The following is a 14,515-nucleotide window of genomic DNA, read 5'->3' as shown; positions in this document are numbered from 1 at the left end:
ATCACTTGTGATTCCTTTTTTGCACAGTTCCATTGATGGTGTGCAGTTTGTAATACTGATATGCAGATAATAAATGGTAAACAGTATTAATTAGAAATGTTATACAGTATATATGGTACAGTGGTCAGAGCTTCTTTGAAGTAGGAGAAGCACTACATAAAGTAGACTGATTTGTCTTTTGTCTATCTATCTATAGCCAGATACCGTCTTTTGTCTCCCCAGAAATTCGCAGTATGTCCCACTATGATGAGACCAACACTGAACGCCTGGTTCGAAAGGCACGTGATGCTCCCTTCATGATTGTAGGTAAGGCAAAGGGAAGAGTTGTTTAATCTCTAAGTTATATCAACAGCTTGCCTGGTGAAATGAATCAGATATTCATTCACTCACCATTCAGGCCCCCACCCCCCAGAAACCTAACTCTACCTCACATAAGAATAATTTTTCCAAAGCATTCTTCTGCCAGCACTTTATGAACAGTACCCAGTGTGGAATTATACTGTATTGACAAGACAGGTGCTAGAAAGTCTTCTAAGTTGATGAGAATATGGACTTGGGAAAATAATTCTGTGGAAAAAGAAAGGATTACCAAGGATGCAGTAAAGGGAGGGGCCCCGAAGAGACCATTCCCATCACCCCTTTCTAGTAGAATTAGCTGTATGAGACAGCAGTCATTTATTTATTATATATTTCTGTACTGTATACAGGTGTATATTTTTACTCATTCACCTTTATTGTTCTTTTTCTGTGTCTGCCCCCCTCTTTATTTACTGTATTTCTTCCATTTTGCTTATCACTTTTGATTCTCTTCTATCCACTTCAGGTGGCTATATGCTGCATGACAAGAGTAATGGTTTCCTATGTACTGCAGCCTAGGAAACCATTTGCAGTGCTGGGTGGTAAACATATAACCAAATTAATGCTTACCAGCAAAAATTGCTCTACGAACTAATAGCATTTCCATCACAGAATGTTTGCTAATACCCTTATCATTGTTTCCATACAGTTATTGAATCCCACAAGGACCAATTCTGACCAGAAAGCCAAAAAAAATGCAAATGCTCAGACACACACTCATACAGAGCTTGACTTTATTATTTAGATCATGGGGTGATGTGGGGCCTAATGTGGCTTCGTTTTTCGTTTTCGGTTTTAAAGGTTCCAACATGCTTGCATGTGTCGGCCTTGGTCACCTAATGGCGGCTTTCCACGCTGCACGATCCATTGCAGCCTCCCTGTTCAGTCCCTTAACCCTGAGGTCACACTTAATGACCTCGTCCCATGTCTTTTTCGGTCTACCCCTCATAACCCCACCCCCAGTATTAACACTTCTCACCTTCCCCACCCAGTTATCATCCCCCATCCTCTCCACATGTCCAAACCATCTCAATCTACCTCTCCTTATCACAACACCAATACACTCCAGTCCCATCCTACCTCTCAACTCTTCCATTGTAAACCCAGCCCCTCCAGGCCTTGGACTCAGGGACGCACTGCACATCCACCTAATCATTGTCATTTCTGTACGTCTGAGCCGGCGAATATCCTCCTCCTTCACTGCCCAGGTCTCACTACCACACAGCATTACACTCCTAACACATGCTGCATACAAAGACCCCTTAGCACGTAGGGAGAGTCCTTTCGATGTCAGGAGAGGCAAGAGCTCCCTGAACTTTTTCCAACCACTTCTCACCCTAGCCACAGAGCTAGCTCCAGCCCCACCTCCAGCACACAACATGTCTCCCAAATAACAAAACTCTTCCACACACTCAAGAGATTCACCAGCAAGTTCAATCCTTTCACGTCTGACAATCTCCACCTGCTCTCCCCGACACGCCATACACATAAAATCAGCATTATCTCGCAGTCTACCTCTGATACCACGACATCTCTTATGCACCCATTTATCACACACACCACACAAGATGGAATTACTTCCCACGCCTTTGTGGCAAACTGCACATGCCCACTCTCCCTCTTCTTTGACAGTACCGCCACCAACCCTAGATATCATCACTTTTGTTTTATCTGCATTTACCCTTAAACCCTTTTGCCCCATACCATCTCTCCACTTCCTAAACCTTTCCTCCGCCTCCCTTTCGTTCTCTGCAATCAACACCATATCATCAGCATACAACAACTCCCGCGGGAGTCCGTTTCTAAAGTCACGTGAAAGGGCTTCAAGTACCATGATAAACAACATGGGACTCAAAACTGACCCCTGATGCACACCAACATTCACGGAAAACTCATCGCTCAAATCTCCATTCACTCTTACCTAGGTGTGAGCACCCACATACATAGCCATAACCACCCTAACCAGCCACTCCTCCAAGCCAAGCTTTCTCATTGCCCACTTCACCACCTCTCTAGGGACTCTGTCAAAGGCCTTTTCCAAATCAACAAAAACAAAATAAAGATCCCTTCTGTTACCAATATATTTTTCCTGAAGCTGTTGAACAACGAATATAGCATCAGTGGTCCCCCTACCTGGCATAAGCCCAAACTGCATCTCATCAATATTCACTCTTTCTCTAATCATACCTTCTAAAACTCTCTCCATTGCCTTCATTATCTGATCTAAAAGCTTTATACCTCTATAATTTCCTCTTTCCAGTGCATCACCCTTCCCTTTATACACATTTACAATTACACTCTTCAGCCAATCATCTTGGACAACACACTCATAAATAATCCTATTTATCAGGTCAGTGACTAAACTCACCCCAATATCGCCTGAGGCCTTCAACATTTCGGCAGTCAACCCAGACACACCTGCTGCCTTCCCCACCCTCATCCTGCCTATTGCCTCACTCACAATAGCAGTATCAATCAAAGGCCAAGGGCCAGACACTGGATCTGCTGGCTCCAAACCTTCCCTGTCCCAGTCAAACTCCTCATTCAACAACCGGTTATAATGCTCTCTCCATGTATTATATATACATATATATATATATATATATATATATATACTGGTATATATATATATATATATATATATACTGGTATATATATATACATGTACAGTATATACTATATATATATATATATATATATATATATATATATATATATATATATATATATATATATATATATATATATATATATATATATATATATATATATATATATATATATATATATATATATATATATATATATATATATATATATATATATATATATATATATATATATATATATATATATATATATATATATAATATATATATATATATATATATGTATATATATATATATATATATACACGCACACAGTAAACCCTCAATATAACAAACTAATTTGGGGGAGGGGTGGGTCACTATATCCAAGGGATTACTGAACCTAGGTCGCTATATGCGGGCAGTCGTTCGGTCGTACATGCAAAACCTCAACCTAAACTTCCTGTGTGAAGATGTACATGGAGAATTCAATGGTTTATGAAGTTGTACATGTAAACACGGTACTGTATGAAGTTGTACATATAAATATAATACCTATAATAAGAATACAGGATAATGTAGTACTGTTACAATACACTTACTCTGCCAGGAAGAGATACTGTTGAAGTACACTTACTGCGTCAGGAAGGGATGTTGTTGTCACCATGGGCTGATTCACGAACTTCCCCCGCATTCAGCGACCTTTGCTCGCAGAATCTGGGGGAAGTTCGGTCGCGATTTGGCCATTTGCTATATCAGAAATTTGCAATAACTGGGTGCATTATATGGAGGGTTTACTATAGATAGATAGATAAATAGATAGATATAGATATATATATACAGTAATCCCTCCAATATCCATTGTAATAGGGCCAAAGGCATGTCTGGATAGTGGTTTTGTCCGGATATTGGTCCCCAGCCTATGGACTTATACTTATGGACCCTAACCTACCCTGAATCAGAAAAACACCTACATACCTCCCTACCGGACATGCATAGCACCTATTTAAGACCCTGTTCACACCAATAAGGGACATAAAAGAGTGAAATAAATGCAAAGGAAACACAAAATTAGGTTTCAGAGATGTCTTTATAGTGGGAACCAGCTTTATGGACTAGTACTTATGGACTCCAACCGGACATGACTTACTGTACATAACTCTCAACTGCACATGCATAGCACCTGTTTAAGACCATATTCACACCAATAAGGGACATAAAAGAGTGAAATACAATGCAAAGAAACACAAAATGAGGTTTCAGAGATGAGGTCTGTATAGTGGCCACCAGCCTTATGGACTTGTACTTATGGACTCTAACCGGACATGAGGTTTCAGAGATGATGTCTGTATAATGGGCACAAGCCTTATGGACTTGTATTTATGGACTCCAACTGGACATGATTTACCAACTGTACAGAACTCTCAACTGGACATGCATAGCACCTGTTTAAGACCCTATTCACACCAATAAAGTGCGGAAACAAAATCCGATTTTTTTCCGATTTTTTTCCGATTTTTTGTGTCTTTTGGGCAATTTGGGATAAATAAAGGTCAGAATCATAATGTCTGGATATTGGGGTAGTCCGGATATTGGGTATCCGGATATTATATTGATTACTATATATATGTATGTACAATATCTATCTATCTATTGCCAGACGCCTCAATCCTGTTTGGGGTGGCCACAAACAAATCACCTCCACGTTGTCCTGTCCCCCGCCATTTCACTGCCCTGCTCCCAACTCACACCCCCCTCTTATCATATACCTCTCCACCCCATCCCTCCATCTCATCCTCGGCCTCCCCCTCCCTTTTCCCCCCTCCACCTCACTCACATACACTCTCTTAGTCAGTCTTTCACCCTCCTTCCTCTCCACATGGCCAAACCACCTCAGTGTGTTCCTCATAACACTTCCTATCACATCCACACCACAACGCTCCTTTATATCCTCATTCGTCAGCCTGTCTCTCCATGTGACTCCACAGGCTCCTCTTAAATAACTCATTTCCACTGCTCTCACTCTTGACTTGTGTCTTTCCAGCAATGTCCAAGCTTCACTTCCATACATCAGAGTTGGTATCATAATACTGTCATGTAGTAACTTTTTCACTTCCATGCTCACTTCCCTGTTTCTTATCACTGCTTTCAAAGAACCAGCAACCTTTCTTCCCTGCAGTACCCTTTCAAGCACTTCATCCTCCAAACCTCCATCCTTACTCATCACACTACCCAAGTACTTAAACGTACTCACATTTTCCAATTCCTCACCATCCACCTCGCTGTACATTCACTGACTTCATCTCTCTCAAAGACCATCACTTGACTCTTCCCTACATTCACCTTTAAATTCCGTTTCTTGCATACTCTCCCAAACTCATCCACCAAGCCTTGCAGCTTCCCTTCGTCTTCACTCAACAACACAGTATCATCTGCAAACAACAGTACAGGGAGTTTCCAAACACTATCCTCTCTCACCAGGGCTACTCCAGCATCCACTACCCTACCTTGTACCTCTTTTATTACCCATCCATGAACAAATTGAACAACCATGGAGACATGACACATCCCTGTTTCAACCCAACCTCCAAAGACAAAAATTCACTTAGTTCACCATCCACACGCACTGCAGCCTTAGCACCATCATACATACCCTTCACAGCATTCAACAACTGTCCATCTACTCTATATATTCTTAATACTTTCCACAATCCTTGTCTATCCACCCTGTCATATGCTTTCTCCAAATCCATGAAAGCCACATACAACTTCTTTCCCTTCTCGAGAAACTTTTCCACTAAAGATCTAAGAATGAATATCTGATCTACACAACCTCTTCCCTTCCTAAAGCCTCCCTGTTCTTCTCCAACTAATTCCTCCGTTCTTTCTCTAACTCTGTCAATAAGTATCCTACCATACACTTTTCCTATTATACTAAGAAGACAAATGCCCCTGTGATTACCACACACTTCTTTTTCCCCTTTTCCTTTGTACAAGTGAATAATTATACCCGACTTCCAATCCTCCGGGACTCTAGCTTCCTCCCAGGCCAATCTGCACATCTTCCACATCCATTCTACTACTATGTCTCCCCCATGCTTCAGCATTTCACCACACACTTCATCAATTCCTGGGGCTTTCCTCAATTTAACTTTCTTCATTGCTTCCACAACTTCTATCCTACTGATTTCTTCCTGTCTTCTCACCTCTCTCCTTCTCCTAGCCATTCCCCAGCCATTATACTCGCATTATATATATACAGTATATATATACAGTGGATTCTCAAATTTCAATGGGGATATGTACCAAAAAAACACATCGAAATTCAAAGCATCGAAATTTAAACTGAACTTCTTAAGAGAAAAATTAGTTTGGATCTGGGACCTCCCAACTTCACTACGTAAAATCATTATCTTTTGCCCACACTCCCTTACAGGCAGTGTGGGCAAAAACATAACTGTAGTTCTGCACTGTATTGCCATACTGTACTGTAGTTCAGAATACAGCAAAATTTGTTACAGTTTGTCAGTATCCTGTCACAGTTTTTGTTACAGTAGTTACAGTACAGCACACTGTAAAGTGCTAACCTTGGGTTATGGAATATTATCACTTGACTGGCTGGTGTTGGTGGTGTGTGGCAGGGGTGGACCACTTAGTTGAAGTTGCCTCCTCTGTAGAGGTATCCAACCCAAATTCCTCAAAATGAAAATCACCTTGAGTATCTGAACATCTGCAGTGTCATCTTCCTCCTCACCCTCTTGGATGGTTATATCTTGCAACACCCTAGTAATTGGCCTGAAGTAGGTGATCTTTGACTGTTTCTGCATATGAAGCCCCTGAGAGCATCGAAATTTGCAATTTTGCATCGAAAAGTGAGGTAGGCAGACCACTCCAAAATGCATCTAAATTCGAATCATCGGATTCTAAACTGTCGAAATTCGAGAATCCACTGTATATATAAATATATATATATATATATATATATACACACACAGTCAGTCCTCCTCTAGTGTGGTTTGCTGTAGCGCCATATTGCTTTAACGTGGCATGATTTTGCGGAAGGAATTAAATATTCTACGCGGTCACTTGGCGTAATGTGGTAAATTGAACCGAGCAGGCTGTGACGCGGTGTGCGTCACACAGCCTCACAATACTTGACATCATTGCCCGCCAGTCACACTTCGCCTTTCTCACTTTCCCATCCACCCAACCAATCAGGCCCCCCCTACCTCCCTCCTGCCTCCCGTGTTCCTTACTCACCCCACTCCTACCCACACCATCCTCCTCAGCTTGCCACATGTTGCGAGACACACTGCCCGCGTTAGCTCCACGTCGCATTTTTCCCTGTTCAGTATGAAGGATTTTAGTGTGTGTTCTCCCCCTCTTTCTCATCTCCAGCAATGTGTGTCTGCCCCTCACAGAAGGTACAATAAATAAAAAAGTCCTATTGACCTGATGTTTTATTTATAACCATATTAATGCCTTTAGGAGGTTTAAATTGAGGAGTACCAAAAAAAATTGAACCACAAGGGGGGAAAAGTGGAGTTTCGGCAGGGGTGCGGAAGGAAATAGAGGTTTTCAAGAGTCCCTGTATTTTGATATTTGCTAAACGTGATGTTGGTGCAGAAGCAAATACAGTACCTGCATTAGGGGAGGACTAACTGTATATACAGTAACCCCTTTAAGACCTGGATGCCCAAGTCCCGGACACCTCAAGTCCTGGACATTTTAGGCTCAGGTCCTTGGACCTCCCCCCCCCCCTCCCCCCCCCCCCAATCCAATATGTGTTCATCCTTATTTTAAATTTGCCACGCAGTGACGAACAGCTGTATTTTGACACGTAAGAGAGCGCCCCTGCATCCTTCCCTCCCCAGTTCCCACCTACCTACCATAGTGACTGCACGCTCATCACCATGGCTGCTCCACATGCTCGTTTTTGTGAATAAACAGTGAATAAATTGCAATACCTCGCCACTGGACCACATGGGAATTTGCAGTGTTGTGCAATGTTAAGAAATTAGATTTCAGAGTGCAAAGGATTAAGTGCAGAGTGCAACACTGGCATGTTGCAACTAGCTTGGCGCAAGTAAGAACAGAATGTGCAGTGTTAAAAGATTATAATTCACAGTGCAAAGGATTAAGTGCAACACAACACTGGATTACTGTACATGCTTCAAGTGCACTTTCACCACTGGCAGAGCCTTAGAGGAGACAGGTTAATCTTCGTGATGGCCACGGTTGTGTCAAGTACTCCGTACACTGCTAGATATTTTCCGTACTCTCTTCTAATTTCTCGTTCTCTGGTTCCTTTTCATTTATTTCATGATTTCTTTCCCTTATTTGTGTGCATGGGGTCTTAAATAGGTGCTGTGCATATCTGGTAGGGAGTTATTTAGGTGGCTTTCAAAGTTAGGTTGGGTTGGGGTCTATAAGTACCTGTCCAGGGGCATTTTTCCCAAGTCCCGGACAAAACCAAGTCCCGGACATGCCTTTGGCACTATTACATCGGATCTTGGAGAGATTTCTGTATTTTTTTATTTTATATATATATATATATATATATATATATATATATATATATATATATACACACAGTCAGTGCAATGGAAGTCTGGACCCTCTAATTTGCACCACATATTTGGTAGGGTCCAAGAAATATTGTAGGAAAATTCCTGTAGTCAGTGGATTTTTGTCTGGTGGCTTCTAGCAACTTTACAGGCTTACCACCACATGCTGTGAGATTATTAGCTCAGTGCTTGCCTGACTATGGGTGGGAGAGCACATCAGATTTTCTTGTCCTGCCTGGCCCTTGTTAATTTCAAAGCTCTCGTTTTCACACCTTCCTCTGCCTTAGTGAATCATTGGAGATGGGTCCGAAGCCACAAACTGATGTAGGAAAAGCCCGTATTTCAACTATGAGAGAGGAAAATGTAAAAATTAAGGAGAGGCTTCAGTGCAGCAGTACAACTGGGGATCTTGAAGTCTTTCTGAAGTTGATGCTGTATGGTTCTTTCAGACACATCTCTCAGCAATTCTGGGTACATATCTTTCAGCTGTCTAGCAGTCAAATGTGGGTCTTTTATCACAGCTTGCTTCAGTAACCTGTCTGTAGTTGGTGATGTCTTCCTTTTATTAGCCTGTCTTTATGTTGGGGAATTGTGTTTTTTGGCAGGTGGCAGGCAGCAGCAAGGAGTACCATAACGGTAGATTTTCCTCGCCCAGTTCGAATACAAATATCCTTAATTTTTACATTTTCCTCTCTCATAGTTAAAATTCGGGCTTTTTCTACATCAGTTAATGGCTTGGGACCCATCTCCAATGATTCACTAAGGCAGAGGAGGATATGAAAACGAAAGCTTTGAAATTAACAAGTGCCAGGCAGGACAAGAAAATCTGACGTGCTCTCCCATCCAAAGTCAGGCAGGCACTGAGCTCATAATCTCTCAGCATTTGGTGGTAAGCCTATAAAGTTGCTAGAAGCCACCAGGTAACACTAAACGTTGCCTCATCAGACCACAACACTGACAACCATTGGTCCTCACCCCGGTTAAGGTACTTGTTAGCAAAGGCAAGCCTAAGAAGTTGCTGGTAACGTGTAAGAAGAGGCTTTCTCACAGGCTTGTGACTAGTGTAACCAAATTCATGGACTCTTCGAGACACCGTGCGCACTGAAACCACACCAAACACTTCCGGGTTGCTCTCCTTAATTTTCCTTGTACTCACACGAGGATTAGACTCTACTGCATGTTTTAACACATTAACAGACCTCAGAGAAGTTTTCCTGGGCCTACAAGACCGCGGTTTCTTTGTAGGAACGTCACCACTATTTCCACTCAAAAACAGGCACACCACCTCTGCACTGTCGATCGAGCCACACCAACCAAATCACTAATTTCCATCGTGGGGTGGCCTGCCTCCTTTAGAGCAATGATCTGTGATATGATTTCACTCGAAAGTTCACAGGTAGGGACCATAACAAAGTGGTGAAAGCCAAAACACTGCGGGACACTAGGTAAAACTTGGCGCAAGAAGAGAGGGAGGAGCGGCGGAGTTCTCCTCTCTCACGCAGCCCGTAGGCAACTGAGGCGGCAGCCAACCAGCGCGCAGTAAGGCCCCAGGCTGCCGTGACGTCATGTTAGCAACCCAAACATCTGGCTCAATTTTTAGTACCAAAAAAGGATGATTCTTTTTTCGCCAAAAGTATTGCGTGCCCTGACATAGGCTCTCGATACTTCTGACAAGCACTGTACATATATATATATATATATATATATATATATATATATATATATACACACACATACATACAGTACCCTCGCGTCCAACACGATAATATTGTCAAGCATGGGTCATGTGTTGGACTAACAATAGAGCTTATGGGGAAAAATGAATTATGTCAGCAACCCTCGGAAAAGTCACCCTAAATACCTACCATATACCTATACATATATTGGTACTATTGTAATTATAATAAATGGTACTGTGCTATGAATGATAACTAACCTTTTAGGATAGTGTTGGTGGGCTTGCTGGGAATGGAAGGTGGTATCCAAGGCTGTAGTTAGTCCTACTGGGTCCCCGGAGGATGGCTGCTGGCATCACTAGTGGGTAATGGCTGTTGCTCCTCCTCAACCTCCCTCATAAATCCTTCGAAATCAAACCTCCCTCATAAATCCTTTGAAATCACACTCAGAATCACTATCTTCGTCCACAGCCATGGAAGGTTCTGCTTCTGCCTGTCCTAGCCCTGTAATCCTTGGCAAAGTGCATGCTTCTCACACTGTTGCCAGAGCCCCGTCTTGTGACTGTGGAAAGTGATCGCTGTCGCTGACTCGGTAGAGAATAAGGAGAAGCAACTTTGTTTATAAATTGGTATGCACGCCGATGAGAAGGGTTTCAAAACGATTGATATTTATTTTAAAATATTAATATGTATTCAGTGTCAGGCTAAATGTTCAGTGCTGTAGTACGATACATTCTCTGTCAAGTCGCCTGGGTTTTGGTCACACTGTTTTCGCCGTCGTATGCTCGGCAGGAATCCATTCAGATGAATTCCAAATGCCCGTGGTATCGTCGGCAATTTTTCCACGTTACCGTTCCGATTTACCATCGTATCCTCGGTAAACCTGGTATGAAGTGCCGTGTGATAGCCTTCGGCTGCCAGGATCTTGTCTTAAGTTTTTTATTATGATCACGTTGGCTTCATTCATATCATAGGCCTTGGCAACGTCAACTTTCCTCTCCCCTTTCTTCTTCCTCTCGATGCTTTCTAGCTTGGTGGCCTGAGGGAGGTGCTGACGCTTCTTGGGGTTCTCAGAAGGCTTCCTAGGCATTGTGAGCAGGGTAAAATGCAGTAATAAGGGCAGAAAATGCATCAAGAAAAAAGCACCTTCCAATGCAATTATGCGACTGAGTGGCTCTGTGGCGGGAGAAATGTAAACAAAACATCACGTGACACCAGAAGCATTTTTAACCCCTTAACCGCGGGGCGTCACTTTCGTGACGCTTGGGAGCAAGGGATCATACCGCGGGGCGTCGCGTTTGTGATTCTGTGTTATTTTGAATTCACCCGGGCTTCCAAGTGGGGGCTTGTATCATCTATCAGTACTGCTAATGTCCAACACTAGTCAGCACTCCTAATCTCATCTGTACTCCCATCCATTGTTGACAATTTAGCCATTTCTCCCCGTTCTTGACTCCCCTCCCTACCCCTCCTCCATTACCCTATCCTCTCGCCTGCCCAGCCGTGCTACGCTAAGTAAATCTTCCCTGGAATTTTTCACTGATTTCATCCATTGAAATAAGCCCTATGTCCTATTCTTATACCAAATAATATATACAAGAAAGAAATAAGGTAAGTGAGAGTGCCATACACCTGGAATTGGCTAATTATCACCTGACAACACCTCACGTGCACTCGTTCGCTAATTTTCGCTGTTTTTTTCCCCTTGAAATATGCCGTATAATCTATTTTCGTAATAAATATACATGTAAGGAGGGAAGGGAGAAGCCTAAGTGATATTTACATTCACCTGGAACTACCTAATTTATAATGTATTGTCTAGATTTCCTGCCAATCATTTCAGTGCTAGACATAGCTGTTTCAAGAGCTAACATTGGTAGCTCTGAATATCCCCTAAGTAGGCCTCTAATCTATTTTCGTAATAAATATACATGTAAGGAGGGAAGGGAGAAGCCTAAGTGATATTTACATTCACCTGGAACTACCTAATTTATAATGTATTGTCTAGATTTCCTGCCAATCATTTCAGTGCTAGACATAGCTGTTTCAAGAGCTAACGTTGGTAGCTCAGAATATCCTCTAACTAGGCCTCCACCCCGGCCTTCCGTTATCAGTTTACTCTCATCTTCCGAAGTGAGGGTACGTATGTTTCTTCTTGTTGACTTCAAGGACTTTTTCACCCGCATGCAAAGGGCCCTGTGACCTTTACCCCCTGCTAAACCTCGTGTGGAAAGAGGTAAAGGGCTGACAATTGATAAAAGAGTGACTACGATCTTTCTATTGAGTAAAACAGTGCAAGTGGAATTGTAAATAATGTGTAAACAGGAAGTGAAAGTAATGAATGTAAATATACGTGAACAATGGAAAATAGTTTTATAAGTTACTTCAAATGACAGTGCATAACACAGTGTAAATAAAATAGAAATGTAAATAACGTAAATAAAGTAGAGAACGTAAATAGAGATGTAAATGAGTAGTATTATAAGAATACGAGTATATACCCTAGGAGTAACGAAAGTGAAAGTTTCACTCTAGCATGTCTGAATGCTATGAGTTATGAGAGTGAAGATGAAAGTGACATTCACTCTCAATGCTAGTATACAGGACGAGAAAGTGAATGCTACATATTTTACTGAAAGAAATTGAATCCCTACAGTGACAATAAACTAATACTACTGAAGGAAACTTATGGATAAAGATTGTAGATATATATATAAGTGTTATATAGTAATAGAAATATAAAGTGTGAGGGGTTTTATGAATAATAAATGACAGAGTACCAAGAGCGAACTAGTGCCAGTGCGACGATCAGACGCGCTCGTAATTTCCATTGCTTTCACAGTGTTTTTTTTTTTTAGTATGGATCCCAAACTACTTGAAAATTGTAGAATAGTGTTTATAGTGTTTGTATCTGGCTGTGGTAATCATATTACGGGTTGTCGGGAAGTGTAAAGTGGAGACTTCGTTACCCTACTTCAGAAGTCTCCACAAGTCCTACGGTAACCGACGAAGGCTCAACAATCATTCCAGGAGAAAGCTGAAGGTATGTGCCATAAGCATATGTAATTTTATTATTCTAGGACTAATAACTGATTTTTGGCAAATATTTTTTGAGAGTCTGTCGGAGTCCAAATAACCCCGCAGGACACGCAAGTCATTGGTAAACAAGCCCGCGGTGTAGGGGTTAATTGAGCGGCATCACGATCACGTCACGATAGCGGACAGGGAAGGCTACTTGATCAGAAGTTTTTCATTGGCTATCATCATCATGGGAATGTCCAGTATGACTGTGTTGGACCAGGAGTGATCGTGCTAGAGTGAACTCTGCAGATTTCGCCCACTTCTCGGAGCTCTGTGCGTGTTATGCTAACACACTCGTGTTGCAGTAATTAAATCGTATTAAATAATACTAATTAATTGCTCTCCGTGCCGGACTAACGCGTGTTGGACGCGAGGGTACTGTATACAGTAATCCCGCATTTTTTGCGGATTTTTTGTCTACGGTTTTGCCCTCTCGCGGATTTTCTTAGCATTAATAAGTTCAACAAAAATATCCTTGAATATACAGAAAAAAAAAAAAAATGAAATTCCCGCAGCTTCCAATTGTAGCGCGGTAAACTCACGCCACCCTCTGTCCCTTTCCCATGGCCCCTCTGCCAGTGTTACCATATCTAGCATAATTTTATTCTTTAAGCATAATTTTGATCAAATTTTCGAGTCTGGAATATTTTTTAGCATATTAGAAGTTTTAGAATCATTCTAGCATAATTTAGAATGGAATGGAATATTTTTAGAATAATTTTATAAAAGCTACAAATCAGAGAGAGAGAGAGAGAGAGGAATAAGGTAAGATGTTTGAATAGTTGGTTACTTTCAGTTTGGGCTTGGTTGGGTTGGATTAGGTTAGGTTAGGTTAGGTTGGATTAGGTTAGGTTAGGTTAGGTTTTAGGTTAGGTTCGGTTAGGTTAGGATAAGTTTGAGCTTTGTACTTTACCCATAAAACCTAGGTTTTTCCGATGGATTTTGGTATGATTCATTCGATTTTCAGCTTCATTTCAGTCGGAAATGACCATTTTCTGTGTTTCCCCCCCTCCCTATAACCCCCGATTCCCCAAAGATCCCTCATTATTTCAGGGGGATGGGGGGGGGTCATCTCAAAATCTGGTTATTTCCGACGGAAATGATGCTCAAAATCGAACGAATCACATCAAAATCCATCAAAAAACGTAAGTTTCGTGGGAAAAAGCAGTATGGGTAGATACCGATATTTATCCTCTTACTGTATGTAGGTTCATTTTAATATTTTCATAGTAAACAATACATAAT

The 14,515-nt window shown here is 41.6% G+C and overlaps 1 protein-coding gene across 1 annotated transcript in view; it reads left to right on the top strand.

The window, feature by feature from the left end:
- LOC145403816 (HIG1 domain family member 1A, mitochondrial-like) overlaps positions 1 to 14,515 on the top strand; it is a 123,905-nt gene that overhangs the window by 65,212 nt on the left and 44,178 nt on the right. Inside the window, exon 3 of the mRNA XM_080275495.1 lies at positions 223 to 306. Coding sequence (XP_080131621.1) covers positions 223 to 306 — 84 coding nt within the window. The remainder of the gene's footprint in view (positions 1 to 222; positions 307 to 14,515) is intronic.

The sequence above is a fragment of the Coenobita brevimanus genome, chromosome 61, assembly GCF_032717465.1.
Source record: "Coenobita brevimanus isolate Jiangsu-jjx chromosome 61, ASM3271746v2, whole genome shotgun sequence".
NCBI lineage: Eukaryota > Metazoa > Arthropoda > Malacostraca > Decapoda > Coenobitidae > Coenobita > Coenobita brevimanus.
Note: the sequence above shows the minus strand (reverse complement) of the source record. Positions and strands in the feature narration are given on the sequence as shown.